Genomic DNA, 27,910 nt, shown 5'->3' with positions numbered 1-27,910 from the left:
CTGGCTGACCTCACTCCACATGATTCCTTCAAGCTCCATCCAAGATGGGGTGAAGAAGGTGAACTCACCATTTTTTTAATTTATTTTTCCTTTATAGGGGATTAATGTTTTACATTCCACAGTAAATACAATAGTTTGTACACACATAACATTTCCCAGTTTTCCACATTACAATACAACCCCCCATTAGGTCCTCTGTCATCCTTTTCCAGGACCTGTATTCTCCCCACCCCCACCCACCCCAGAATCTTTTACTCTGGTGCAGTACACCAATTCCAGTTCAGGTTCTACTTGTGTTTTCTCTTCTGATCTTGTGTTTCAACTTCTGTCTGAGAGTGAGACCATCTCATATTCATCCTTCTGTTTCTGACTTTTTTCACTTAAAATGATTTCTTCAAGCTCCATCCAAGAGGGGCTGAAAAGCATGAAATCACCATTTTTAATAGCTGAGTAGTATTCCACTGTGTATATAGACCACAACTTGCTCAGCCACTCATCTGTTGTTGGACACCTGGGTTGCTTCCAGGTTTGGGCTATTACAAATTGTGCTGCTGAGAACATATGTGTACAGAGATCTTTTTGGATAGGTGCATTGGGTTCCTTAGGATCTATCCCCAGGAGAGGAATTGCAGGATCATAGGGTAGGTCCATTTCTAGCCTTCTGAGAGTTCTCCAGACTGCTCTCCACAGAGGTTGGACCCATTGATATTCCCACCAACAGTACAGGAGGGCTCCTTTGTCCCCACAACCTCTCCAGCATTTGCTGCTGCAACTCAGAGTATTTCAGAGTAAAAGTTTGGGAGGAGTTTAAGATTCCATCACTGACAGATTGGGTCTTATATAATCAGTAGTACCCTGCACACATGCTTACCCATAATGCATACAGAAAACCCCACAGGGGAGGGGGCGGCAACTGCAATGCTAATTCACTACAAGGACTTTAGAATGAAGCAGGGTCACCTTTGGCCACCTCTTCTCTCTGAGCCTGCTCCACCTGTAGTAGTTGACAAGTGGGCCTCGCTGCCCCTCAAGAAGGAATAGGTGTGCGACAGTTTGACTGGCCTTGGCAGAACACGCCCAGCCACGAGATTTGCCACCTGGCATTTGGCTTTTCGTTTCATCCTAGGTAGTTTTGGGTGGTTTCGCACTCAGCCAGCAGCATTTGGCTCTTTGTAAAGTGGGTTTGGAACCCTTCTCTCCCCAATTTTCACCAAAATAATCAGTAATCTTCCTGCCTGTTAGGCTACTGTAAGAGATGCACTTGTGGAGGGAGGTTAAGTACACATTTAAAAATATTTTTATTTTGTTATTTTATTGGATAGAGAAATTGAGAGGGGGAAGGAGAGATAGAGAAGAAGAGAGACATCTGAAAATGTGCTTCACACACCCCTTCCCCCTGCAGGTGAGAATTGGGGACTTGAACCTGGATCTCTGTGCATGGTAGCTTGTGCACTCAACCAGGTGCACTTTGGCCCCGTTAAGTACACATTTTAAAAACATTCTTCAGAGTAAAGTGAGGCAGACAGCACCATGGCCCCCATCCTGGTGACATCTACATGTTGAGGCAACCACGCATGGCCGTGAGAAACATTTTCCCTCTCTACCTTGTTAGGCCGTGCTTCTGAGACCCAGGACTCAAGCATCAGGGACCCAGCTGTTCTCCGTGCATCGCTGATGACTGAGGAAGGCCGTGTCAAGGCCCCTGTGTCCTTGCTCCTTCACAGAGCCCGGAGGTTTGGAAGCAGCGTCCTCCACAGAGCCAGGCCCGCTGAGCTCTGATGTTTGACCCCCACAGATGTCTGGGAAGGACGGTGGTTGCAGGCTGATTTCCCTGTGATTTACAATACAGCATGGGACTTCTTGAGGCCGGCATTTTTCACTTAGTGTGATGCCCTGGAGATCTGCCCAAGTTAAATGAATGCTGCCTCCTTGCATTGCCCAGTGTCAGTGCCTGGAGCTGCACGTAGGGTACTTCCACATTGTAGTTTATTTAGCCATGGAGCGGGGGGCTTAGGGCTTCCAATTTGGAGCCACAACCATGAAACTGCTATGAACAACTGTGTACAGGTTTAGGTGTGACCTTAAGTGTCATCTCTTGAGGATAAACATACACCTGTTAGTTATGAGCACATGCGTGTCTATTCCTCCTCCTCCTCTACCTTTCCTTCCCCTTCCTCTTCCTTCTCCACCTCCTCCTTTTTCTTCTTCTTCCCTTCCCCTTCCTCCCCTTCTTTTTAAAAATTAAATTAATTTATAAAAAATAGAAAATATCAACAAAACCATAGGATAAGAGAGGTACAGTTCCACACAATTCCTACCACCAGAGTTCCATATCCAATCCCCCCCCCCCCATTGGAAGCTTTCCTATTCTTTATCCCTCTGGGAGCATGGACCCAGGGTCATTATGAAGTGTACAAAGTAGAAGGATTGGCTTCTGTCATTGCTTCTCCACTGGACATGGGTGTTGGCAGGTGGATCCACACCCCCAGCCTGTCTCTGTCTTTCCCTAGTGGGGCAGGGCTCTGGGGAGGGGAGGTTCCAGGACATATTGGTGAGGTTGTCTGCCCATGGAAATCAGGATGGTGTCATGGTAGCATCTGCAACTTGGTGTCTGAAAAAGCATTAAGGTATAAAGGAGAACAAATTGTTTAATAATCTGGAACCTAAAAGGCAAGAATATAGCAGATGAGATCTCCGGTCTCCATTTTGGAAAAAGCTAGTAGGTCTATTTTAGGTGGATTCCAAGGGGCCCATGACTTTATTAATTTTTGCCTTTATGGCAAAAACATGCAGGTGGACCAAAGGTATTACCTGGGGAGATGGTGTCAGGGTTTGAAATAGCACGAGAAAGCTGGATCAGGACAGAGAGTAGCTCCCGAATCTGGGAAAAGTATAAAAATACCATTAACTGTAAACCCCATCAATTTGTTCTGGGGCCTCTATTCACTACAGAAGCCTGTGAAACCTCTGTACCCCTGTAGGTCTGAGCTCGCATTCTGCAGGCAGAGCTAGGAACATTCTAGGCTGCACCCACTGCCAGACCCATCTTCCTCGAGTCCTAGATGACTCTGGCCCAGCCTCCCTTCCTGGATGGAACAGTCTCTATCATTATTGATTCACCTTGAGGGCAAGGTCTATAGGGGCCCACAAAGGGGTCCATTGTGTTATTCCTGATGGAGATGACCAATGACAATGGAGAGAGGGACCAATGACAATGGAGAGAGGTCTAGGCCCATCATGTCTGTGTGGGAATCCCAGGATTCCCTGAGTAGGGCCCCAGGTGATGGGGTGGCCTGGTAGTGAGCCAAAGAGCCATCATTAAAGTGTGCTGGTCACTTGCCCTTATCCAGCTTTTGTAGTTCTTACTTTGCCTGACAAGCCCCTTCTTCTTTAGACATTGAGCATCTTTAGGGTAGTTATACTATTTTATATTCCCAGCATCAATATAGGAATGATCCTACTTTCCCACATCCTCACCAACAAGCAACATTGTCATCATTTTTGCGTGTAAGTATTGGAAGAAATGTGTAATCTTCATGTCTTCATTTCATGGATGGACATGTTTTACCCACATTGCATTCTCTTTAGGAAAAAAAAATCGATACTATTTGCCCCTTTTAAATTTTTTTCCCCAAATGTTGTTTTTAAAGAATTTTTTTGTGAGTTCATTACTCAATATGTGGTTTGAAAATATTTTCTCCCAAATTATAGTTTGTCTTTTCATGCTCTTAATTTTTTCTCAAAGCAATTTAAATAATATTTTTATTTACTTATTTATTATTGGGTAGGGACAGTGGGAACTCGGGAGGGGAGGTAGAGATGGAGAGGGAGAGCGAAAGACACCTGCATCCCTGCTTCACTGCTCATGAAGCTGTCCCGCTGCAGATGGGCCCAGAGGCTTGCACCTGGGTCCTTGCGCGCTATAATGCTTGTGCTCAACCAGGTGCACCACCACCTGGCCCCTCAAAGCATTTGCTTTAAATTGTGAGGATGTCTAACTTATCACTTACTTTCTTTTATTTGTATGCTTTTGGTTCCATGTCTAAGCACTTTCTTTTTTTATTATCTTTATTTATTTATTGGATAGAGACAGGCAGAAATAGAGAGAAGGGCGAGACAGACAGAAAGAGACAGAGAGACACCTGCAGCCCTGCTTCACCACTCGCAAAGCTTTCTCCTTACAGGTGGGGACCAGGGGCTCGAACCTGGGTCCTTGTGCACTGCAACATGTGCACTCAACCAGGTGTGCCACCACCCAGCCCCTCTAAGAACTTTCATTCAAACCCAACATTCTAAATATTTTCTTACAGGTTGTCTTCTAAAAGTCTCATGGATGTAAGTGCATATCTACAACTCACTCTGAGTTTTTCTAAAAGGCCAGAGATTTAGAAAGCTCACATTTAATTGCTCAAGCACCGTTCACAGTAAAGATTAGCTCCCCTTCTTTGAGTTGGTTTTGGGCCCTGGTCGACATCCTTTGCTGTATTGATATAGAACTATTTCTGAGTTCTCAGCTCTGTTTCATGGCCCTGGAATGCATATCATGAATACATATCACACCACCAACAACATGCAGTCTTAGTGCGGTGAGACGATAACTTCTGAAATCACATAGTGATGACTTCTGCTTTAGCCTCTCCCTGCCCCAGAGGAGTTTTAACTACTCTTTTTGAAAAAAATTCTTATTATCATCTTTACTTATTGGATAGAGACAGCCAGAAATTCAGAGGGAAGGAGTTGACAAAGAGGGAGAGAGAGAGAATCCTGCAAAACTGTTTCACCATGCAGTTGGGGACTGGGGCTCCAACCCGGGTCGTTGCACATTGTACCATGTAAGCTCAACCAGGTGTGCCATCACCCAGCCCCAGAGTTTCAACTCTTCTAACTTTGGTGTTTTCATATGTGTTTTAGGATACTCTTGTCTGTTTATCAGCACACCCCTGATACTGTGAAAGGAATTATGTTAACCTTGTACATCATTTTGGGAATAATTACTAGTATTAGCTCTTCCAACCCGTAAACACAGACTATCTCTTTATGTAGAGATCATCTCTGGTGCTTTCATTGACTCTCTTCATTCTCAGCATGTAAATTCTTTTTAAAAAATTTATTTATTTATAAAATGGAAACATTGACAAGTCCATAGCGTAAGAGGGGTACAACTCCACACAATTCCCACCACCAGAACTCCGTATCCCATCCCCTCCCCTGACAGCTTTCCTATTCTTTATCCCTGTGGGAGTATGGACTCAGGGTCATTGTGGGGTGCAGAAGGTGGAAGGTCTGGCTTCTGTAATTGCTTCCCTGGTGAACATGGGCGTTGACAGGTGGATCCATACTCCCAGCCTGCCTGTCTCTTTCCCTAATAGGGCAGGGTTCTGGGGAAGCAGGGCTCCAGGACACATGGTGGGGTCATCTTGCCCAGGGAAGTCTGGTTGGCATCATGGTAGCATCTGGAACCTGGTGGCTGAAAAAGAGAGCATGTAAATTATATGCATTTTTTTCAAGATTTAATTATTCCATTTTTTGTATCTTTATTTACTATTCTTTCTAGTATATAATAACATAATAGGCTTTTGTATGTTTAGCTTGTATTTCACGAACTATCTGAGCTGTCTTTTGTTTGTTGGTTTTTGTAGACGATAACATCACCTATAAATAATAGTTTTTTTCTTCCTTTATGGTCTCTATACCACTTATTCATTTTCCTGTCATCACACTAACTAGAACATTCAGTACTCCTGGACTGTAGCAGTGAGAGCAGACATCTTGTCCTATACTTTAGTCTTAGAGAGAATGCATTCAGTCTTCCACCATCGCTAAAGGGACCATGAACTGATAAAGAAGTCAGCCTGCAACCCCCCTCCTCCCTGGACACCTGTGTCAGGATCAGCAGCCCTGGTTCTGTGACTTGGCTGCACTGAGGAGCTCACAGTCCTTTGAGGGAGCAGGACACAGTGACCTAACACAGGATCTTCATCAGCCGTCAAGGACACACAGGAACAAACAGCTGGTCCGTGCGGTCTGGCCCCAGGTTCCAGAAGCATGGGCTAACAGGACAATTAGGGGAAAAACATGTAATGACCTGTGTGGCAGCCTCAAAATACACAAAGCCCCAGGACAGGAAATGTGTTGCCACCTGACTTAGTCTACTTTTGCAGGGCTTCTCAAATCCTTTGCTGTCACCTCCCTCCACATGTGCACAGTGCAGAAAAGTCCTCCTGTAGGACCTGGGCTTCAGAGCTGTCTAGCACAACATAGGGACAGTGTGTGGGTATGAGTCCCTCCCAGGCTTGAGGCCCTGACTTAATGCTTCTTATGTGTTACTGACTTGTACTTGCTGATGTATATAGTTAAGAATCTTTCTGTGCTGTGTTTATCTGATTTTGGTATCAGAACAATGCTGGCTCCAAGGAACAATTTTGCATGTTTTCCTTCCAATTTTTTTTCTGTGTTTATTAAAGAGGTTGTATAGAGTTGGGGGTTACTCTTTAGAAGTCTCGTAGAGGCATTTCAATTTGATTTAGTTCCATTAATTTATTTTACTTCTGTCTTCTTTGCAACTGGATTTGTATCATTGCAAATGTCTATAAAATTTAAGTGAAAAAAGAGTTCCACCAATATTTCCTCTAAGTATTTGCTAGTTTCTGGTCTAATTTCAAAGTCCTTGATTCTAAGGAGTCAAACACACCCATCCAAAGAGATCTGTGCACACCTATGTTCATAGCAGCACAATTTGTAATAGACAAAAACCTGAAAGCAACAATAGATCAGTGGCTGAGAAAGTTGTGGTCTATATACAAAAAGAAAGTAAGTAAAATATGTCTTAATACCTTCTGACAGCATCAAAGTTATTGTCACTTCTTGATAACCTTTGGATGAGACACTATACAGCTGGACAAGAGAGATTCTGGCAATACATATACATCAGCTAAAGGACAATTACTGCCCCTATGATGGCCTTCATTAGAATCATCAAACAAGGAAATGCAGTGAAACTTAAAGGTAACTTAGACTCTACTAAAATCCTAGGTCTATTTCCTCCCCAATTTGAGGCCAGACCCCATAGACCTGATGCTGACTTGTATACAATCAATGACACACAGTGCTTTAACAACTGAGAGAAAGTTTACCCTCATCAGATAAAGGAGGGACGATAAAACCTGGAAAAGGGCAAGAGACTGGATCACTTAATGATTTCCTTCTTGGTCAATACCAGGCCACCCCATCACCTCGGGCCCTAGTCAGGGAATCCTTGGATTCCCACATAGATATGATGGGCCTAGACCTCTAGCAGATCCCTTCTGTTTAATTTCCCATATTTAGTAAATTGTGGGGAGTTGGGTGGTAGCACAGCAGGTTAACCCCGCATGGCGCAAAGTGCAAGGACCGGCGTAAGGATCCCGGTTCGAGCCACCAGCTCCCCACCTGCAGGGGAGTCTCTTCATAAGTAAGTTGTGATTTCTTTTTTCTTATCAGTTTTGCTAGAGTTCTGTTGATTTTACTGATCTTTGTTTTGTTCCTTTGATTCTCTCCATTGTTTTTTCCTTTTTCAATTTCAATTTCTGCTCATATTTTTTATAGTTGCTTCCTTTGGACTTATCCCACCTACTCCATCCCCTACTCCTAGGCACCTGTCTCAAAATAGGAATTTAAGTTACTGATTTGAAAGTTTTCCTCTTTTTCATTGTTGTGTGTAGTGTTATATATTTCCTACTCTTTTTTAAAGAATAGTAAACCATATGGCCCAAGAGGTAGCCCAGTGGATAAAACACTGGACTCTCAACCATGAGATCCTGAGTCCAGTCCCTGGCATCAGATGTGCTAGAGTGATGTTCTGATTCTCTCTCTTTTCTACTCTGTCTTTTTTAGAAATAAATATAGAAGTATTAAAAATAAGCCAAAACTTTCACTATTTCCCTAAAAATTCTCAGGACTACTGAGTCTCCCAAAACTTCTAATAATGGAGGACTGAATCTCTCTACTCCAATGTCAGGGTTGGGTCTGATTTCTGCCCCAGTTCCAAATAATTCCAAAAGTGATTATGAGCACATCTTTTGCCACCAGTAACCTGGGTTTTCTCCTTGGTTTAGTAGTTGGTTAGGTGAAAGACTATGAGGTAATCATTTGACCACATGGCACTGACTTGAAAAATGTTTGGGACAGGGTCTAGCACAAAGCATCACCACCACCACCACCACCATCCAACAAGACTTCCTTATTCTAAAATATAGGTATAAGGAAGCATCCTGTCTGGCAAGTACTGGGCCATGGGGTAGGTAAATCTAGGCAAATTTTGAGACAAACACATCAGAGAAATTAAAGGAACACAAATATTTACAAACCCTTCCTGGCTCCTCTCCCAGGAAATATTGTGTTTATAAACCTTTGGAAAACCAACTCTACTCCTAAATAATTAACCAGGGGAAAATATGCTGGACTTGTTAGTGGCAAAACTATCTTAGTAACAAAGTCCCAAAACCTAGATATAGACCAGGTCCTGTGAGATAGAGCATATGTTCACACGTATCCATAAACTAGGGCAAAATATATACCTGAAAGCAAAAATACAAAATAGTCTGCAGTGAGTACCCCCCAACACTGCATCTGCACTATTCCAGCATCTAGGTCCGTAATTGTTCAACAATTTGTTTGGCTTTGTATGTTAACTCTCTTTTCAGCCACCAGGTTCCAAATGCCAACATGATGCCGACCAGACTTCCCTGGACAGACGACCCCCCCAGTGTGTCCTGGAGCTCTGCTTCCCCAGAGCCCTGCCCCACTAGGGAAAGAGAGAGGCAGGCTGGGAGTATGGATCCACCTGTCAACGCTCATGTTCAGCGGGGAAGCAATTACAGAAGCCAGACCTTCCACCCTGTGCAACCCACAGTGATCCTGGGTCCATACTCCCAGAGGGATAGAGAATGGGAAAGCTGTCAGGGGAGGGGATGGGATATGGAGATCTGGTGGTGGGAATTGTGTGGAGTTGTACCCCTTCTCTCCTACAGTTTTGTTAATGTCTCCTTTTTGAAATAAATAAAGAAAAACTATCTTAGTGTAAAAAACATGTTGATTTTCAGCAAGGCTCACTGGAAACACATAATGCACTGTTACTTCAACAGGAAATAAAACCAGGGCTGGAGAGACAGCACAAGACATGCCTGCCCGAGGCCCCAGAGGTTCCAGGTTCAAAACCCCCTATGTCAGCAGTAAGCAGTGCTCTCATGAAAATTATTTACTTTCACTCGGCACTGTGTAGCACTAGGAACATTTCTATGTAATGAAATGTTAGATTTGTTGGTGTTTGCTTTACACTAGAGGATAAGAAAAATGACTGCAAGTACTTGGAATGTTTGGGGTAATGTTAACCACTTTGTCCTAGCGTTGAGTTGGAGGTGGGGAGCAGGAGGAGGGAAGGCACCTCCACAAAGCACCTCAGATTACAGAAGAAGGTGCTGAGGATTAACCACTTGGGGAGCTTTTACTGGAATTAACTATTTGTGCTGCAAAAGGCCTTAAGAAGCAGTCAGATAACCTTCTAAGATGCTGGAATCTGCCTTCTCACTCTTGACATTTGCAAATCTTCCTGGGCCAGCCCAGTTGGGGATTGGCTCTCCGAGGTTCTATTTCAAGGGCTATCTATAATTCAGGATTTCTGTCTTCTGATCCAGCAATTCCCCCAGAACACAGCAATGCTAATTTGAAAAGACGAGTGCACACCGTTGTTCATGGAGGTGTTGTTTTGGTATAGCCGAGAGATGGAAACAACTGTTGTCCAAGGACAGCTGAGTGTCCACGGATAGTGCTCACCTCTAAGAAAAGATGTCTTTTGCTACCACATGGCTGGAACCCGAGATGGTGGTGAGTGAAATTAAGCCAGAGAGGAGTAGGACAGAGAGGAGTAGGTGATCTCATTCCTGACTGCGATTTAAGAAACAATTTAAGGGAACAGAGCCACACAGACCCTTTTCTTTGTCTCTTTATCACAGACCTGGGGGGACTGAGGGAACCCTAGAGCTTTGTGAGAGAGGGATACTGGCACCTTGCTGGTGGGCCAAGTACTGCAGTACTCCTAACACATAAAAAGTTCTGTAAAAGCGACAGAAATAAGCAAATACATAATTAAAGATTTCTTTGAAGACTGTGCAGGACTGTGGACTGATGGTGAAGACACCCATCGCTGACTTGTAGAAAGTCAGCAGTCATTCCGAGTAATTAGGAACCGAGAGGGCATTTCTGCCTCTTACTCATTTATTGCTTAAAAAAAAAAAAAAAGTTTGGGTAGGGACAGAGAGAAACTGAGAGGGAAGAGGTTAAATACAGAGGACAGAGAGAAGGAGACAAGACACCCGCAGCATTACTTGACTGCTTGTGAAGTCTCCCTCCTGCAGGTGGAGACTGGGGGCTTGAACCCAGGTCCTTGCACTGTGATGTGCACACAACCAGGTGTGCCACCACCCGGCCCCTATTTATGGCTTTTTATGGAAGAAATATTTCGGGGTTTTGGGTGTGTGTGTGTGCTTATTTCTTTGTTGTTTACTGGGAGCAGCGAGTGAGCCTGGGCTGAGATCAGGCTACAGGACAGGTGAGTCTCTCCAGGCACACGTGTCACTGGGAGTGCGCACCGCCCAGGAACCCTTTGCCCGCGGACAGTCCACGCCGAGTCTGGCAGCCCAGGCGCTCCGGCTACACATTAACGTCCAGGCCCGGGCCGATGGCGCTAGATTAGGAAATCCTGGCTGCATCGCCCTGGGAAGATAGACCTCCCGTATCCAACGCCACACCCCTTTCTGCGCAAGCGCGGGGGAAGCCCCGCCCCACCCGACCTCAAGCCGTGAGGGGCACATCCGACAGCCAATCGCCGCGCGCGTACGGGGCGAGGGCGCGCTGGGACGGGCGGAGAGCGCCGGGAGAGGGCGGGGCCTCAGAGCGACAGGACGACCGGCCAATCAGCGGCGTCGGCCCTCCTTCCCCCTCCCCCCCCCAGTAAGGGGAGTCCAGCCCGGGCGGAGCGGTGGGGAATGTCCCGGGTCGCCACCCGAGTCGTCCGGCTGCTCCCGCTCCGCTAGCCGGCCGCTGCGTTCCACCATGGCCGACGAGGCCGTCAAGTACTACACCCTGGAGGAGATCCAGAAGCACAACCACAGCAAAAGCACCTGGCTCATCCTGCACCACAAGGTGTACGACCTCACCAAGTTCCTGGAGGAGGTGAGCGGCCCCGCCGCGCACACCTGTGCGCGCTCACCTGGGGCGCCCCGGGGCCCCCATCTCCCTGTGCGCGCTCACCTGGGGCCCCCACTCACCTGTGCGCGCTCACCTGGGGCGCCCCAGGGCCCCCATCTCCCTGTGCGCGCTCACCTGGGGCGCCCCAGGGCCCCCATCTCCCTGTGCGCGCTCACCTGGGGCCCCCACTCACTTGTGCGCGCTCACATGGGGCGCTCCGGGGCCCCCATCTCCCTGTGCGCGCTCACCTGGGGCCCCCACTCACCTGTGCGCGCTCACCTGGGGCGCCCCAGGGCCCCCATCTCCCTGTGCGCGCTCACCTGGGGCCCCCACTCACCTGTGCGCGCTCACATGGGGCGCTCCGGGGCCCCCATCTCCCTGTGCGCGCTCACCTGGGGCGCCCCGGGGCCCCCATCTCCCTGTGCGCGCTCACCTGGGGCGCCCCGGGGCCCCCATCTCCCTGTGCGCGCTCACCTGGGGCCCCCACTCACCTGTGTGCACTCACATGGGGCGCCCCGGGCCCCCCAACTCCCTGTGCTGGTCTCCTGAGGACTCCCTATGGGCCTCCCTGTCCGTGATCACCTGGGGTCCCCACACCTCCCTGTGCGTGATCACCTGGGGGCGCTCTACCTCCCTGTGTGTGATCACCTGGGGTCCCCACACCTCCCTGTGTGTGATCCCCTGGGGTCCCCACACCACCCTGTGCGTGATCACCTGGGGTCCCCACACCTCCCTGTGCGTGATCCCCTGGGGTCCCCACACCACCCTGTGCGTGATCACCTGGGGTCCCCACACCTCCCTGTGTGTGATCCCCTGGGGTCCCCACACCACCCTGTGCGTGATCACCTGGGGTCCCCACACCTCCCTGTGCGTGATCCCCTGGGGTCCCCACACCACCCTGTGCATGATCACCTGGGGTCCCCACACCTCCCTGTGCGTGATTACCTGGGGTTCCTACACCTCCCTGTGCGTGATCACCTGGGGTCCCCACACCTCCCCGTGTGTGATCACCTGGAGTCCCCACACCTCCCTGTGTGTGATCACCTGGGGGCGCTCTACCTCCCTGTGCATGATCCCCTGGGGTTCCCCGGGGCTCCCCACTTCCCATGCGCATTCAGCTGGGGGCTCCCCGGGAGTCCTCCGTGTCCCTGTGCGGATCAGCTGGGGCTTGCCGCACCTCTGTGCTGATATGCCCGGGTGCCCCCAGCCTGCTGCCCCAGTTCCACACCTCCCAGTGTGCTCCCTGCATGCGAGGGACACACCTCTCTGCTTGCTTACTGGGGCCGCCCCAGCCTGCTCTCTCCAGGTCTCCCCACCTCCCTGTGGGTGCTCCAGGAGGAGCCCCCGAATCTCTCCCTCACTCTGTCACCGGGGAGGAGGTGTTGCCCTGCGTCAGTGCAGCCACACACACCTTGTACAGCACCCCTCCCCTCTGCACACCTGACAGGGCTCCCCGCAGCCACACCTGGGTGCACCTTGAGCCCGTTGGATAGTCATCCAAGAACCGTCTGAAGACCTAGAACCCTTCCCCGAGGTCCTTCCCACCACCCCACACCCACCTGCTGCCTCACTGTCAGCCTGCCCTCTGGAGATACCTCTCTCTCTCTCTTTTTTTTTTTTTTTTTAATATTTTTAGTTATTTCTTTTTAATTTTTTAAAATTATCTTTATTTATTGGATAGAGACAGTCACAAATGGAGAGGGTAGGGGAGATAGAGAGGTAGAGAGACACCTGCAGCCCTGCTTCACCACTTGCAAAGCTTTCCCTCTGCAGGTGGGGACTGGGGGGCTCGAACCCTGGTCCTTGAGCACCACCTGGTCCCAATATTTGTATTTATTTCTTAATGAGAGGAATAGGGAGAGAGAGAGAGAAAGAGAGAGAAAAAATGAATTAGACACCACTCCAGTACATACGTACTGTCAGGGATCGAACTCAGAACCTCATGCTTGAGAGACCAATGCCCTAACCACTGTGCCACCTCTGTGACCACCCCTCTGAAGATATCCCTCCTTCTCCCTCTCCCCTTTCCCTCCCCCTCCTCCTTCTTTTCCCTCTCCCTTTCCCTCTGTAGTAGTAGAAACTGGGGGTCATGAAAAATCCCAAAGCAATTTACCTTCAGGGAGAGTGTTCTCTTGACAGGACTCTCTATGTTGGGTGCTGATTGGTGCCACCAGCCCCAAGTGGCTTTTCTCTGCTCTCTCTGGTTGTATTTTTATTGTTTGGCAGAGTTTGAATCATGGATGTGAACACATTTGCACCCCACCACCACTCCTGCTCCTGACAGTGAGTGAGTAGTTTAATGACAGGATTCTTTTTTCTTTTAATTCGTTATTTAATAATGATTCACAAGGTCATAAGATGATAGGGGTGGGCAGAGGGTAGATAGCATAATGGTTCTGCAAAGAGACTCTCATGCCTGAGGCTCCAAAGTCCTAGGTTTAATCCCTTGCACCACCATAAGCCAGAGCTGACCAGTGCTTTGGTAAAAAAAAAAAAAAAAGATAGGAGTATAGTCCCAGCCCCAAGGATAACCAGCATAGTTCACCCAAGGTCTTAGAGATGGGTTGGCTACTTTCTTTTTTTTTGCAAGTTCATGTGTTTCAGTTCTCTTGGATTCCACACGAGTGAAACAAACCATTCTGTAGTCTCTCACATCTTTGCTCACTTCACTAAGCATAATCACTTCCAGTTCCATCCATTTTGTCCCAGAAGACAAAATCTCATCTTTTTTTTTTTTTTTTTTATTGCAGAGTAGTAGTCCATGGAGTCTGTATCCCATAACTTCTTTATCCCGTCATCTGTGGGTGGGCATGTGGGCTGGGCTGCGTCCACCCTTGGGCTATTGTGGACAATGCAGCTGTGGAGATGGGGGGCCGTGTCCCTTCGAATGAATGTGTGAGTGTCCACTGGATAAACGCCCGAGAGTGGGATTGCCGGGTCGTAAGAGGACTCCATTTCTGTGCAAGGGCTGTCCGTACTGTATGAGTGGTGCCACTTGCATTCCCAGCAGCACTGTAACGGAGTTCCTCATTCTTCGCATCCTCGCCAGTGCTAAAAATTTCCTGTTTTGTTGATGTGGATTCTTTTGATAGTTTGAGGAAAGAAAGAAAGAAAGAAATGGAAGCCTGAACTTTGCTGGATTGACTGATGGACTATGTCAGCCAACTTCTGTTTTGCAAACTTTTTTTTTTTTTTTTTAGTGAAAAGAAATCTGTTTTTCAAGGACAGCTTGTCTTGATGCTTATCAGTAATGTATTTTGCTTGGAGCTTGCCAGCTGGTGGGGTGCCAGGAGATAACAGGGTGTCCAGATTCAGCGCTTTCCGGCAGCCCTCAGCAGAGCTGCCTGTATTAACTGGAGTCTCCTCAGCGGCCCCTCGCTCCTCCCGTAACATCCCTGCCCTGTCTCCAGTCATTGCTCAGTGTCACCTTAGGAGCAGAACCACCCCACACACAGCACCCCGAGATTCCCCAGCCCGAACCACCCAGTGTGCACTCTTCAGGAATGGACGGACGGGGAGGGCTAGGATACTCGTGGGCTGAGCCAACGCTTTGCGTTTCACTCTTGGGGGGGTCTGGGGTCTCTGTGGTCTGAGTCCAGTGCGGCCAGTCGGCTGACACCCTGCCTGTTGCTCTCCAGTAGCCCGGGGAGGTGGCCTTAGGGTCACACCACCAGCACTGCGTGGGGCCTGGTGTTGGTTCCCCCTGAACTCAGCTCTGCGCCACTCCCCTGTCCTTGGGCCTGCAGGCACCCCCCTGAGTGTCCCCTGCATGGGTCCCCTCTGCCCTTCAACCTGCACGCCCTTCCTTGTGGCCAGCAGGCCTGGGGCCAGTAGCAGCCACACTGGGCCCTCTCGGGGAGCCGGTGCTTCTGTGCCCCCAAGCATCCCTTGGAGTGACCCCGGAACAGTGCCAGGACGGGTCTGGAGTGGCCCCAGCAGTGGCGCTGAGCACTCCTGAGGCCGGCGGTGGCTGGGAGCGGGACCCACTGGGGGAGGACTGTGGCTGTCACTTTGAAAGTGTCACATCAGGAGGCTGGCCCAGCACCTCTGCCGGCATAGGGGACTAGCTTTTCAGCACTCTCTCTGCTGACCGCGGAGTGTCCTGGTCCCCTCCCCCGCCCCCTTCCCCTTGGGGCCCTGGGCTCCCTGCCTGTCCTCTGACAGAGGTCTCCCAGAAGCAGGCCCCTCAGCTGGGACGCGTTGCCTGTCCCCAGCCCCCTCCCTAGGGCCTGGGGTTTCTCAGCCGGAGCTGCCCACCGCACACCCACGCGTCCCTTTCTGTCCTTCCCACGCGGTGTGGCCATTCCTGGGTGATTACGGCTCCCAGGCCACCCTTGCCATTCCTTTTATTTCAGAGAGAGAACATCTCTCAGTGCTGCGGCACCTCTGTGGTGCTCAAGTGCAGACACAGAGAGGCCTCCGGGCCAGGTGGTTAAGCACTCACATGACAGTGCAAGACGACCCAGGTTCAAGCCCCTGGTGCCTACCTGCAGGGGGAGTTTCATGAGTAGTGAAGCAGGGCTGCAGGTGTCTGTCTCTCTCTCTTCCTCTCTACCTCCCACTCCTTTCTCAGTTTCTCTCTGTCTCTATCCAAAAATAGATTAGAAGTATATATAGAAATAAATATGACGTTTAAAACTATTTATTTAAAAAGGGAGGGGAGAGGCCTCTACCCAGCCCCATGAGCCCCCTGCTCCCCACTTCTGAGCCAGAGAATGGAGCCCAGAAACTCTTCGTCCATCACTCTGTCTCTCTAACTGCCACCAGGGTTATCACCAGGGGCTCAGTGCCTGCACTACGAATCCGTTATTCCCAAGGCCACTTTTTTACTTTTATTTATTTGATAGGACAGAGAGAAACGGAGAAAGAAAGAGGATACAGAGGGAGGGAGGGAGAAAGAGAGAGAGATACCTGCGGCCCTGCTTCACTGCTCATGAAGCATCACCCAGGGGTTTGAACCTGGGTCCTTGTATGTGGGAACATGTGCTCAATAGGTGTCTCATGACCAGGCCCCTCTTTTCCTTTTGTCATTTAACAACTCTTGAAATTCACAAAGCCTTTTCATGGAACTAAAAAAATAAGAGATTGGGTTGTGTGGTTTTTTTTTTTTCCCCTTTTGTTGCCTTTTTTTTTTTTTAATTGTTATTGTAGTTATTGTTGTTATCATCATTGTTGGATAGGACAGAGAGAAATTGAGAGAAGAGGGGAAAACAGAGAAGGGGAGAGAAAGACAGACACCTGCAGACCTGCTTCACCGCCTGTGAAGCGCCTCCCCTCCAGGTGGGGAGCCCGAGCCTCGAACTGGGATCCTTACGCCGGTCCTTGCGCTTCGCACCACGTGCGCTTAACCCGCTGCGCCACCGCCTGACTCCCTGGGTTGTTTTTTATTATTAGTGATTTAGTATTCATTTACAAAATTATGGGGTACCAGGTCTAATTCCACACTTTGTACCACTAGAGTTGTGTGTCCCCATTCCCTCCATTGAAAACTGCAAGGTCACAGATACGACTTGACTATTATTTCCACAACTATTTAGCTGTAACTATACATATTTGACACCCACCCCCCGGTCCTGCCTTCTCTTCCTCTCTGAGTCAAACCTACACCTACGACTACTTCTGAATTCCTTTACTTTTTTCCTTTTCTCTCTCTGCGTCCTGATGGAATTGAGGTTCAGAAGAACCCTCTGGTCATCTTCCCCTAACATTTTCCCCCTGCGGGAATATGGACTAAAAAAAATCTGGGGAGATGCAGAAGGTGGGAGGTCTGGCTTCTGTAACTGCCCCTCTGCTCGACATTGGCAGGTGGATCCACCGCTAGTCTGTTACAGGTGGGGGTTTTGGTGGGCTGTGTGTGTGTGAGGGTTCTTCCTACCTCTGCAGTGAACTCAGTTTCTCTGGACTGCCTTGGATGAGGTTCTGGACACTTCTTCTCTCGGAACGGTGGAGTGACTTTTTCTCTGGCCAGTCCAGCCCCCCCCGCCCCCCGTGCCCGTGCCCTGGATCCCTGCCTGCTGAGGAAGCGGCCTGTGTGATGAGTGGCGGGGTGCCACCCGCCGCCTGGGCTCTCTGCGCCTTCCTGGGTTTTGAAGCTGCAGGGCGGGTGTCAGTGCTGTTGACAGGTGTCACAGTGGGTTCTGTGCGGGCACCAGGCTGCGGAGAAGCAGCTGAGGCCACAGTGGGCAGGACTGGAGGGGAAAGTGTGAGCCCGTGGGAGGCAGACACCCAGCAAGCACGTCACAGCAATTCTGTCCCCAGTCAGGGGCACCGGTGAAGTGTCCAGTTGTACAAGGAGCTCTGCGGCCTGAGAAAGGGGCCTCGCCGGGCTGCTTTGTGGGCTCGAGCAGTAGACATGAGAGGGGTGAGCCCCTGAGTAGCTGCAGGTGCCCTCTACCACCTGCTCCCTGCGACGAGATCATGACTCTGGGGCCACCATAGCTCTGACCAAGGCTCTTTCTATTACTCACTTTCACTCTTTCTTTCTTTCTTTCTTTCTTTCTTTCTTTCTTTCTTTCTTTCTTTCTTTCTTTCTTTCACTATTGATGGAGAGAGACAGTGAAATTGAGAGGGAAGGATGGGGAGAGACACCTGTAGCCCTGCTCTACCACTCATGAAGCTTCCCCCCTGCAGGTGGGGACCAGGGGATTGAACCTGGGTCCTTGCGTGCTGTGATGTGAGCGCTTAACCAGGTGTGCCACTGCCTGGCCCCTAGGTAAACCTCTTAATGACAAGCATAAACGAATGATCTTTCTCCTAGCATGTAGACCACTCTGTATCAGACTTGTTATCTCCAGTTTCGTGATTGTGTCCAATCCTATGTGTTTCATTATTATTTATCATTTTTATCGCTGTCAGGATTATTGCTGGAGCTCAGTGCCAGCACTGTGAATCCACTGCTCCTGAGAGCCTTTTTTTTAATTTTTATTTTTTTCTATTTTATTTGTCAGGACAGAGAGAAACTGAAAGGGGAGGGGAGATAGAGAAGGACAGAAAACGAGACACCTGCGGCCCCGCTTCATTCCCCACTCGTGAAGGTTCCCCCCCTGCAGGTGGGAAGTTGGGGGCTCCAACCGGATCCTTGCATGGGTCCTTGCCTGCCCCCCTGACTACTTTTTCTCTTACTCCAGTTTGGTGACTCAAACCTGGGCTTCCAAGGAGGGCATCCAGCCTGAGACGAGGACTCCTTCCTGAGTCTTAAGTTTTTATTGTTTTGCAACTTTTCACTTCCTTTGAGAGGAGATTCCAAGCATCCCTCTGAGGCCCCTTTGTTGCTGAAACAGTAACAACAACTCGTCAAGCTAGGAGATTGTTGGCCATCTGTGCAGGCCAGTGTGGGGGAATCAGGGAATGTTTCTTCTTCAAGCCTCAGCTGTTGTTCTCTAAGCTCTTGAGAGCTATAGGACAGCCCCCTCACCCCCCCCCCCCTTCAGATAAAGGAGAGTCAGATGCTCACTCTGCCTGAGGTGAGCTTAGATGAGGGGGTGGGGGGGGACTTTGTCAGCCACTAACTGCCTCCCTTTAGCAGTGGGGGCTGTCCGTTGAGTCTCCTGCTTCAAGCTGGTGAACCTGGGAAATTCATGCTGCACACCCTTGGAGAAGCATGCCAGCGTTCTGATGAAGTCCAAGTTTCCTTTGTTCAATTTTAACTATTTTTCTCAATTTGATAAGACAGAGAAAAAGAAATAATGGAGAGGAAGGGGCTGTCGAGAGGGAGAGAGGGAGAGACACCTGCAGCCCTGTTTCACCACTCGTGAAAGTTAACCTCCCTGCCGGTGGGAAGTGGGGCTCGAACCCGGTTCCTTGTGCACTCTACCAGGTGTGCTGCCGTCCGACCCCAGAGCCCAGTTTTCTTTTTTAAACTTTGAAACTTTTTTTTCCCCTTTTGTTGCCCTTGTTGTTTTTTATTGTTGTAGTTATTGTTGTTACTGTTATTGTTGTCATCATTGTTGGATAGGACAGAGAGAAATGGAGAGAGGAGGGGAAGGCAGAGAGGAGGAGAGAAAGATAGACACCAGCAGACCTGCTTCACCACCTGTGAAGCGACTCCCCTGCAGGTGGGGAGCCTGGGGCTCAAACTGGGATCCTTAAGCCGGTCCTTGGGCTTCGTGCCACATGTGCTTAACCTGCTGAGCCACTGCCCGGCTCCCAAGAGCCCAGTTTTCTTATACATGGTTAGAATTATTTTTTTTTGCTCTGTGGGCAGCTCTGTTATTTATGTAAGAGAACGTATCTCAGAAGCAATAATGATATCCAATAAGCAAAACAAGATTTGGGAGAGTCGGGCAGGAGCGCAGCGTGTTAAACAGCGCACGTGACACAAAGTGCAAGGACCGGCATAAGGATCCTGGTTCGAGCTCCCGGCTCCCCACCTGCAGGGGAGTCACTTCACAGGTGGTGAAGCAGGTCTGCAGGTGTCTTTCTCTCCCCCTCTCTGTCTTCCCCTCCTCTCTCCATTTCTCTCTGTCCTATCCAATAACAATGACATCAATAACAACAAGGACAACAAAAGGGAATAAATAAATATAAAAAAAAGAAAAACAAGGTTTGGGGCAGAGGTAGATAGCATAATGGTTATGCAAAGAGATTCTCATGTCTGAGGCTCCAAAGCCCCAGGTTCAATCCCCGGAACCAGCATAAGCCAGAGCTGAGCCAGGCTTTGGCAGACAAACAAACAAACAAGTTTCAGGATGCGGTTCCTCAGCAGGGGCGTCATTTTCAGGCACGTGGGGTGTGTGTGACAGGCTTCCACTTGTCTTGGGTGGGGGTGAATGTGTGGTGATTCCACGGAATTGGTCAGTGTGTGCAAGTGCAAAGAGAGGTTGGGAGATAGCTCACCCCATAGAGTGCGTGCCTTACGGTGTGTGAGGTCCTAGGCTGGAGCCCCGGCACCGTGTGGGGCCCACGTAGCACCAGGGGAAGCTCCACAGACAGTGAGAAAAAAAGAAAAAGTCAGACCAGGAGGAGCAGTAGCATTGTTCAAGCAGAGAAAGTAAAATAAACAAACAATCAATCAGAACCATCTGGAATCCTGCTGCCCAGAGGAGAACTCAGACAACTTCTGATCATCCTTCTCTAGAACGTTCCAAATGCCTGTATCCAGACATGGGATCTTGCTTATGAAAATGCTACGGCACTCTGGAGGCTGTTTTGCAATCCGTCCCGCCCATTTCTGTGTCATTCCTGCGTTTTCTACATCCTGGTGTCAGTCGTAAGCTGCCTCCTCCTCGTGCGGGGGCTGCGTGACCACACCTCACCTCGCCCAGTCTTGCAATCACTTAGCTCCTCTTTATTTATGGGGTAATCACTATCATCATTATTTCAGTTTATTTATTTATTTATTTCGTTTTATTAGATAGAGACAGAGAAACGGAGAGGGAGATAGAGAGGGAGAGAGACAGACTCCTGCAACCCTGCTTCACCGCTTACAGAGCTTTACCCCTGCAGGTGGGGACCAGGGGCTTGAACCTGGAACCTCGAGCACCGTGAGTGAATGCTTAACCAGGTGTGCCACTGCCTGGCCTCATGGGGTAATTTTCTATGATTATTACGGACTTCGCAGTGGTTGACAGGACGACCAGGTAGAAGGGGTGTAATGTCACACTTCTGGGTGTGTGTGTGGCTCAGTGCACAGACCCCCCCCCCCGCCCGGAACGTCACAGTCCTCAGGCCCCACCCGGAACAGCGACATCGTGGGGTGTGTGTTCTCCGTCCTCTAACTGTGTGTTCTTCTGCAGTCAGAAGGCCAGAGAGAGTGTTGTTGGGGTAGGGCTGCGGTGCTGTTGCAGAGTGAAAGGGGAAGACTGGTGAGAGCCAGCAGCTGGAGGGCTGACCGCCTCTGGGTCACGTGACTAACTCCTGAGAATGGCCAAAAGGAAAAGGAAGTCTCTGGGAGCCAGGCTGCCTGCTGGGCTTTGTGTGCTCTGCTGGTCTCGTGCCCCCCTTGGGGACTGTGCTGTCTGTCTGTCTGTCCCCAGAGCCTCCCAGTGCGCAGGACAGAATTCATTGAGGCAGCAGAGAACTCCATTCCCCTGATTTACTGGCACTGTATTTTTGCCAGAAAGGGCAGCATCTGGGAGATGTTTCTTTTAGTTCATCTAGTACAGAAATTCTTCTAAACATGCAGCATTGGAGCCGAGTTTGTGATAAGGAGCTGTCTGGGGTCCAGCACCGGCCCTTCCAGAATGTTCTGGAGTGTTTGCTTTCTTCTTGCCAAGCCAGGGCCTCACTCATGTGCGATTACATCATTCCCCGGCTGCCCTTTGCATCCTAGTAGAGACAGAGGGAGAGACACAACAGCACTGGAGCTTCCTCTGGTATCCTGGTGCCTCCCATGTGGTGCCAGGGTTATAACTTGATCCTTATTCAAGGCAAGCCTTGTGCTTTACTTGACTCATACATTCCTGTTATTTTAAATATTTTCTGTACTGTATTATAATGAGAGAGATACAGAGGAGAAAGGCAGGGAGAGAGAGAGAGACACCAGAGCCCTACCCTGCTCAGCTCTGGCTGATGGTGGTCCTGGAAATTAAACCTAGGACCTCAGAGCCTCAGGCAGGGGAGCCTTTTGCTGAACCGCGATGCTGTCTCCCAATCCAACATGATTATTTACATGTTACAAGGAAGAACGGATTGCTGCTCAGCTCTGGCATATGCGGTGCTGGGCACCAGCCCTGGGGCTATAGAGACGCAAGTCCCGCGTTCTACCTCTGTGCTATCTCCCTGGCCCTGCAGCCCAACGATGTGACCCCTGCCAAGGCCTGGTTCCCAGCACCACTGGACAAGCGGTTGCTTTTGCTCGACATCCCCTGTGTCTGCCACCCACCCCGCCGTCCTCCCAGCCCGAGAGCTTGACGCCGAGCAAAGGACCCAGGACCCTGAGACAGAAATGTGTGAAATGAGCAGAAATGTGTGTGTGTGTGTGTGTGGGGGGGGGGGGGGTTTGAGGACTCTTGGCACTGAGTGAGAGCTGCTGTGATAGGGGCTCTGGCACTGACGTATCTCTCCCCCTCTCTCTGTCTCTCTATCTGAATGAACAACGACAACAAAAAAAAGTCAGTATCTTAGGACCTGGGGAGGTGGCTCAGAAGTGGTGAGCTTACCTTGTACATACAAGGTGTGGCCCTGGGTTCGATCCCCCCACCCCCATCCACCCGAAAGAAAAACACTCGGTGTTTTCAGACTGAGCAGTGGTGCAGTGCACACGCTTGAGCACACAGGCCACCATGCACAAGGACCCTGGTTCAAGCCCCTGGTTCTCCGCCTGCAGGGGGAGGCCTCAGGAGCAGTGAAGCGAGTCTGCTGGTGTCTCTCGGTCCCTCTCTGTTTCCCCCCTTCTCTCTATGTCCTGTTAAATAAAATAGAAAGGGGGGAAAATGACCTCCAGGAGTTGTGGATTCATCCTGCAGGCCCTGAGCCTCAGTGATAATCCTGGTGGCCAAAAAAAAAAAAAGGCATCTGTGTTGGAAGAAGACCACGGCGGCGTGTGCTGGCCAGGCTCCCCTCCTCGTGCTGGGTGGGGTCTCCGCCCGTCTGTGTGCCCTGTCTCTGTCCACCCGGCTGTCCTGTTGCCCTGTGCTGTAGCCCCCTTCCCCCCCCTTCCCCCACCAGGTGAGCCAGCCCTGCCCCGAGGAGTTTCCTTCCCGTCCTGCAGACAGACAAGAGTCCTCTGCAGGGACCAGGTGAGCGCCTGGCAGCCCCAGCACTCCAGGGGAAGGCGCCCCTCCTTCTCCACTTCCTGTCCCCCTTGGGAGTTCCCTCTGCCAGGCTGCCATCCTCCTGGCCCAGAAGGTTCTGTGGGTCTCCTCACCCCACCTCTGGGTTTAGCTGGTAACCCAACCCAGTGCAGCCCAGTCCCCTCTGGGCCCCAAACAAGTTGGGCTGGTTTCAGAACCTTTGTGCTCCTCACCCTGGGCCAGTCCTTCCCAGGAAGGGGTGTGTCCCCTGCCCGCTTCCCTTCTCACTGTGCCTCCCTGCCACCCCGTCTGTCAGTCAGGCGGCTCTGACTCCCCAACTCTTTCTGCTCCCCCGTGTGTGGCCGAGGAGGGGACTGGCCACCCCCAGGGCTGTCCAGTGTCTCTGCCGTCCCCCGGGTCCTCCTTCCCCGCGCCCCTCTGCGGGGCCTGTTGGCACGTGCACGGCAGCCCCGTCTCTGAGCCGCTGTCCGCAGCTGCTTCCTGGCTGCTGCGCTCCCGCAGAATACACCACATGTTCCCGCCAGGAACAGGCAGAAGACTTGCCCCCTACCCCAGAGTGACGCTGGGGGGTGGGGCTTCCTAACTGCAGAGACCCCTCAGCCACCTGCCACCGGGCTCCGTGAGACACAGCCACAGAGAGACTCCGTCAGGCTTCCGAGAGGGCAGCTGCCATCAGAACCAGAGGCCCCAGGGGCATTGGCAGCCAGGGTGCAGAGGGACCTGGGAGGTGGCTCAGTGGGGAAGACCCGCGCCCTCCTGGCTTGTGGTCCAGTCCCGGGTTCCAGCCCTGTGCCCCTGGGAGCAGCAGGGACAGAGGGGCCAGCCTCTGAGTGGTGGAGGGGAGTGAGGCTTTTCTTTCTCCCTCTGCTTTCTTTCCTTTCCTTTTTTTTTTTTTTTTTTTTGCTTTCAGGGTTGCAGAGGCTCGGTGCCAGCACTAGGAATCCTTTCCATTTTATTGGCTAGGACAGAGAGAAATTGAGAGAGGAGGGAGAGATATAGAGGAAGAGAGAGGGGACAGGCCGTGGCACACCTGGTTAAGTGCTCACATCACAGGGCACAAGGACCCAGGCAGGTTCAAGCCCTTGGTCCCCACCTGCAGGGGGGAATGCTTCACGAGTGGTGACGCAGGCCTTAGGGTGTCTCTCTGTCACTTTTCCTATCTTCTCCTCCTCCCTCCTTGATTTCTGGCTATCTCTATCCAATCAATAAAGATAATGAAAAAATATATATACAGCTAAATAATTAAAAAGAGAGAGGAGGGGGAGAGAGAGAAAGAGACACCTGCAGATTTGTGAAGCATCCTCCCTGCAGGTGGGGACCTGGGGCTTGAACCCAGGTCTTCACACTTAATACTATGTGCACTTAACCGGGTGCACAACCGCTCGGCCCCTCTCCCTCCACTCTGTAAAGGTAGAGGCTGAACATGGAGCAGGGCAGGGCTCAGTGCCAGACTGCCGGGTGCTCTGTGTCTCTCCTGTTAGCTATATGGTCTTTTAAATAAATTGGCTCAGGATGGCAGCTCAGTGATGTTGTGTGTGAAGACCAGGGTTCACCCTGCCAGAATGATGGACAGATATTAAATGGGGGCTGGGGAGATAGTGTAATGGTTCTGCAAAAGGCGTTCATGCCTGAGGCTTCGGGGTCCCAGGTTCAATTCCCAGCTCCAACATCAGCCCGTGCTGAGCAGGGCTCTGGTGCATGCGTCTCTCTCTCTCTCTATCTCTGTATGTCTCTCATTAAATTAAGCATTAAAAAAAAGCGTTAGGGGCTGGATGGTGACACACCTGGTTAGGCATACATGCCACCAAGCTAAACGACCAGGCTTCAGGTCCCAGCTTCCCACCTGCAGGAGTAGGGGTGTTTCACGAGTGGTGAAGCAGGGCTTCAAGTCTCTCTGTCTCCCTCTCTCTCCCCCCTCTTCCCTCCCCCTTCCTCTCTCTCTCTCCCCTCTCCCCTCCCCCCTCCCCCTTCTTCTCTCTCTCCCCCTCTTCCCTCCCCCTCCCCCTTCCTCTCTCTCTCCCCCCTCTTCCCTCCCCCCTTCCTCTCTCTCTCCTCCCTCTCCCCTCCCCCCTCCCCCTTCCTCTCTCTCCCCCTCTTCCCTCCCCCTTCCTCTCTCCCCCCTCTTCCCTCCCCCTCCCCCTTCCTCTCTCTCCCCCTCTTCCCTCCCCTCCCCCTTCCTCTCTCTCTCCCCCCTCTTCCCTCCCTCTTCCTCTCTCTCCCCCCTTCCCTCCCCCTTCCTCTCTCTCTCCCTCCTCTTCCCTTCCCCTTCCTCTCTCTCCCCCCTTCCCTCCCCCTTCCTCTCTCTCCCCCTTCCCTCCCCCTTCCTCTCTCTCTCCCCCCTCTTCCCTCCCCCTTCCTCTCTCTCTCCCCCCCTTCCCTTCCCCTTCCCTCTCTCTCCCCCCTCTTCCCCCTCCCTCTCCCTCTCTCTCCCCCTCTTCCCCCTCCCTCTCCCTCTCTCCCCCTTCCCCTTCCCCCCTTTCTCCCCCTTCCCCCCTTCCCCCTCTCCCTCTCTCTCTTTCCCCTTCCCCTCTTAATTCCACTCTGTTCTATCAAGTTAAATAAACACTAAAAGTTAAACAGATGACTTCTGAAGGTACAGCTATGATGTAGGAGCTTCTTTCCATCCCTGCCCTGAAAACTCAACAAAATACAACCAGAATTTCTTCAGGAAAAAACAAAAAACAACAACAAAAAAAGCGTGGACAGGGCTTGAGAGAGAGCCTGCTGGGTGGTGGCCGACATTGCACACACATGCCACACGGGTGTGGACTCAGGCACCACCTGGGGGACACTGCAGCACCAGGGGAAGCTCAGATGCTATGATGCCCCCCCGTGTCTCTGTCTCTTTATGTCTGTCTAGATGAATGAGAGCAAAGTAATTCAACATAAGTAAATACCTGTGAGATGCCTGTTTGTGGAGCACCGGAGTGCGTTCATCTCAGAGAGACGCAAACAGACACAGACTCAGGCACAGAGCTGGCGTCCTGATGGGGCTCTGTGGGCAGTTGCCCCAGGCCGGGACAAGTGTCAGCGGGGGCAGGCTGGACACCGGGGGCTGGACCCAGGGCCACTGGGCTGGAGGGGAGGGAGAGGGAGCAGGGAGAGTCCCTGGCAAGCTTCAGTCAGAGGCGCTTAGACTGGCCTCCCTGTGGAAGAATCCCAAGAGTGGCAACTCTGTGTGAGAGAGATGAGTGTTTGCTGAGGGAGAGAGAGGAAAGTGGCAGGCACTGAGTGATGTGGATCTGAGAGAGAGAGAGAGAGAGAGAGAGAGAGAGAGACTCTGAGGGAAGGCCAGGTGCTCTGATCTTTGTCTCCAGATGCTCACATCTGCCTCCATCTGCCTTTTGTGGCCTTTGCAGTCAGGCAAAACTTGAAAGTTGAAATTCTCCGTTTCCCCTTCCTGGTTCCACGCAGGGGCACGCGTGCTGGTGGAAGAGGTGTTTCTGAAGCTTTCGGCCTGCTCTGGCCAGCTGCAGGGTGCAGGGGTGGGTTGTGTTCCCTGGGCAGACCCCTAACCAGGTCAAGTGCCAGAGGTGTGGCCCCTTTTGTGTGACCTTCTCAGAAAGGACAAGGGAGGGGGCGGGAGGGGGGCAGCGTTTTTTTTTGGGGGGGGTCATCGGTTCATCGGTGACAGATCTGAGCCGTGCCGTGACCCCACCGGTGCTGGTGCAGACGCACTTAGGCTCAGCATGCTGGCCGGGTGCCTGGCTGGGTAACATTCCAGAATTCTCTACAGTTCCGTTAGGAGGGGAGCTGGGGGTGTGCACAGGATCCCCTCAATGTCCCCACAGCTGCCCGTGACCGAGACAAGCTCAGGCCTCAGGCTTGGCTGTGGGGCCCACTCTGGTCCCCCTGCCTAGGCCCTTGGGGCCGTGCCCCCAGTCCCTTCCCCGGGGCCCCAGGGGAGGCAGCAAGCGTGTGGGTGCTGGCTGTGTGGCCGGCCTGACTCTGCTCAGTCTGGGTTAGTGTTTGCTCTCCACTACTTGGGCTGTTTCCATTCTGCCTGAACCAACGCCCACAGCCCTCCCTCCTTCTTGCTGAGTCACTGTGTGTGGACTGGGGGTCATCTCCACCCCTTTTGGCAGCCGTGGGACAGAGGCAGCTTGGAAGGTCGGTCGGTGCGGGGACTTTGGGTCCAGGGCATCGCCCGCAGTGGGTGCTGCCCTGGCTCTGTCTCTGGCTGGGTCAAGCAAGGCCTCTTGACCAGGACTGACCCCGCACCTTCTGTGAAGGCTGCTCTCCTGGGCTTCTGTGGGAAAAGCTGGCAGCTTGGGAGAGACTTGAGCCTTGGGGGGAGGGTGTGTGTGAGGAGAGAGTGTGTGTGTGTGTGTGTGTGTGTGTGTGTGTGTGTGTGTGTGTGTGTGTTAATGTGTGTGAGTGTGTGTGGGTAGATGTGTGTGAGTGTGTGGATGTATATGTGTTGAATGAGTGGGTGTGTGGATGTATATGTGTGAGTGTGAATGTGTGTGTGTACATGAGTGAGTGTGTGTGTATGAGTGTGAGTGTAAGTATGTGACTGAGTGTGAATGTGTGTGAGTGAGTGTGTGGATATATGAGTGAGTGTGAGTATGTATATGAGTGTGTGTATGTGTGTGTGTGAATGTGTGAGTGTAAGTATATGACTGAGTGTGAATGTGTGTGAGTGTGTTAATGTGAGTGAGTGTATGTGACTGAGTGTGTGAATGTGTGTGTGAATGTGTGTGTGAGAGTGAGTGAGTGTGAGTGTGTGGATGTATGAGTGTGTGTGTGAATGTGTGAGTGTATGTGACTGAGTGTGAGTGAGTGAGTGTGAGTGTGTGGATGTATATGAGTGTGTGTGTATGTGTGTGTGAGTGTAAGTATGTGAATGTGTGTGAGTGGATGTATATGAGTGTGTTAATGTGAGTGAGTGTATGTGACTGAGTGTGTGAATGTGTGTGAGTGTAAGTATGGCTGTGAGTGTGAGTGAATGTGTGTGAGTATATGGATGTATTTGAGTGAGTGTGACTGAGTAA

At 51.0% G+C, this 27,910-nt stretch overlaps 1 protein-coding gene across 3 annotated transcripts in view; it reads left to right on the top strand.

The window, feature by feature from the left end:
- Positions 1–10,989: 10,989 nt before the first annotated feature.
- The window catches only part of LOC103111301 (cytochrome b5), a 39,366-nt gene continuing 22,445 nt past the window's right edge, over positions 10,990–27,910 (top strand). For 2 of the 3 annotated variants that reach the window (XM_007520578.3, XM_060174052.1), the window contains exon 1: positions 10,992–11,208. In XM_007520578.3, coding sequence (XP_007520640.1) covers positions 11,089–11,208 — 120 coding nt within the window. In that variant the 5' untranslated portion in view covers positions 10,992–11,088. Of the gene's footprint in view, positions 11,209–27,910 lie in introns of all 3 variants that reach the window. The other variant, XM_060174051.1, reaches the window with a different exon arrangement.

This window comes from Erinaceus europaeus, chromosome 15 (assembly GCF_950295315.1).
Source record: "Erinaceus europaeus chromosome 15, mEriEur2.1, whole genome shotgun sequence".
In the NCBI taxonomy this organism is placed as follows: Eukaryota; Metazoa; Chordata; class Mammalia; order Eulipotyphla; family Erinaceidae; genus Erinaceus; species Erinaceus europaeus.
The sequence above is the reverse complement of the archived record's forward strand: the minus strand, read 5'-3'. Positions and strand labels throughout refer to the sequence as shown.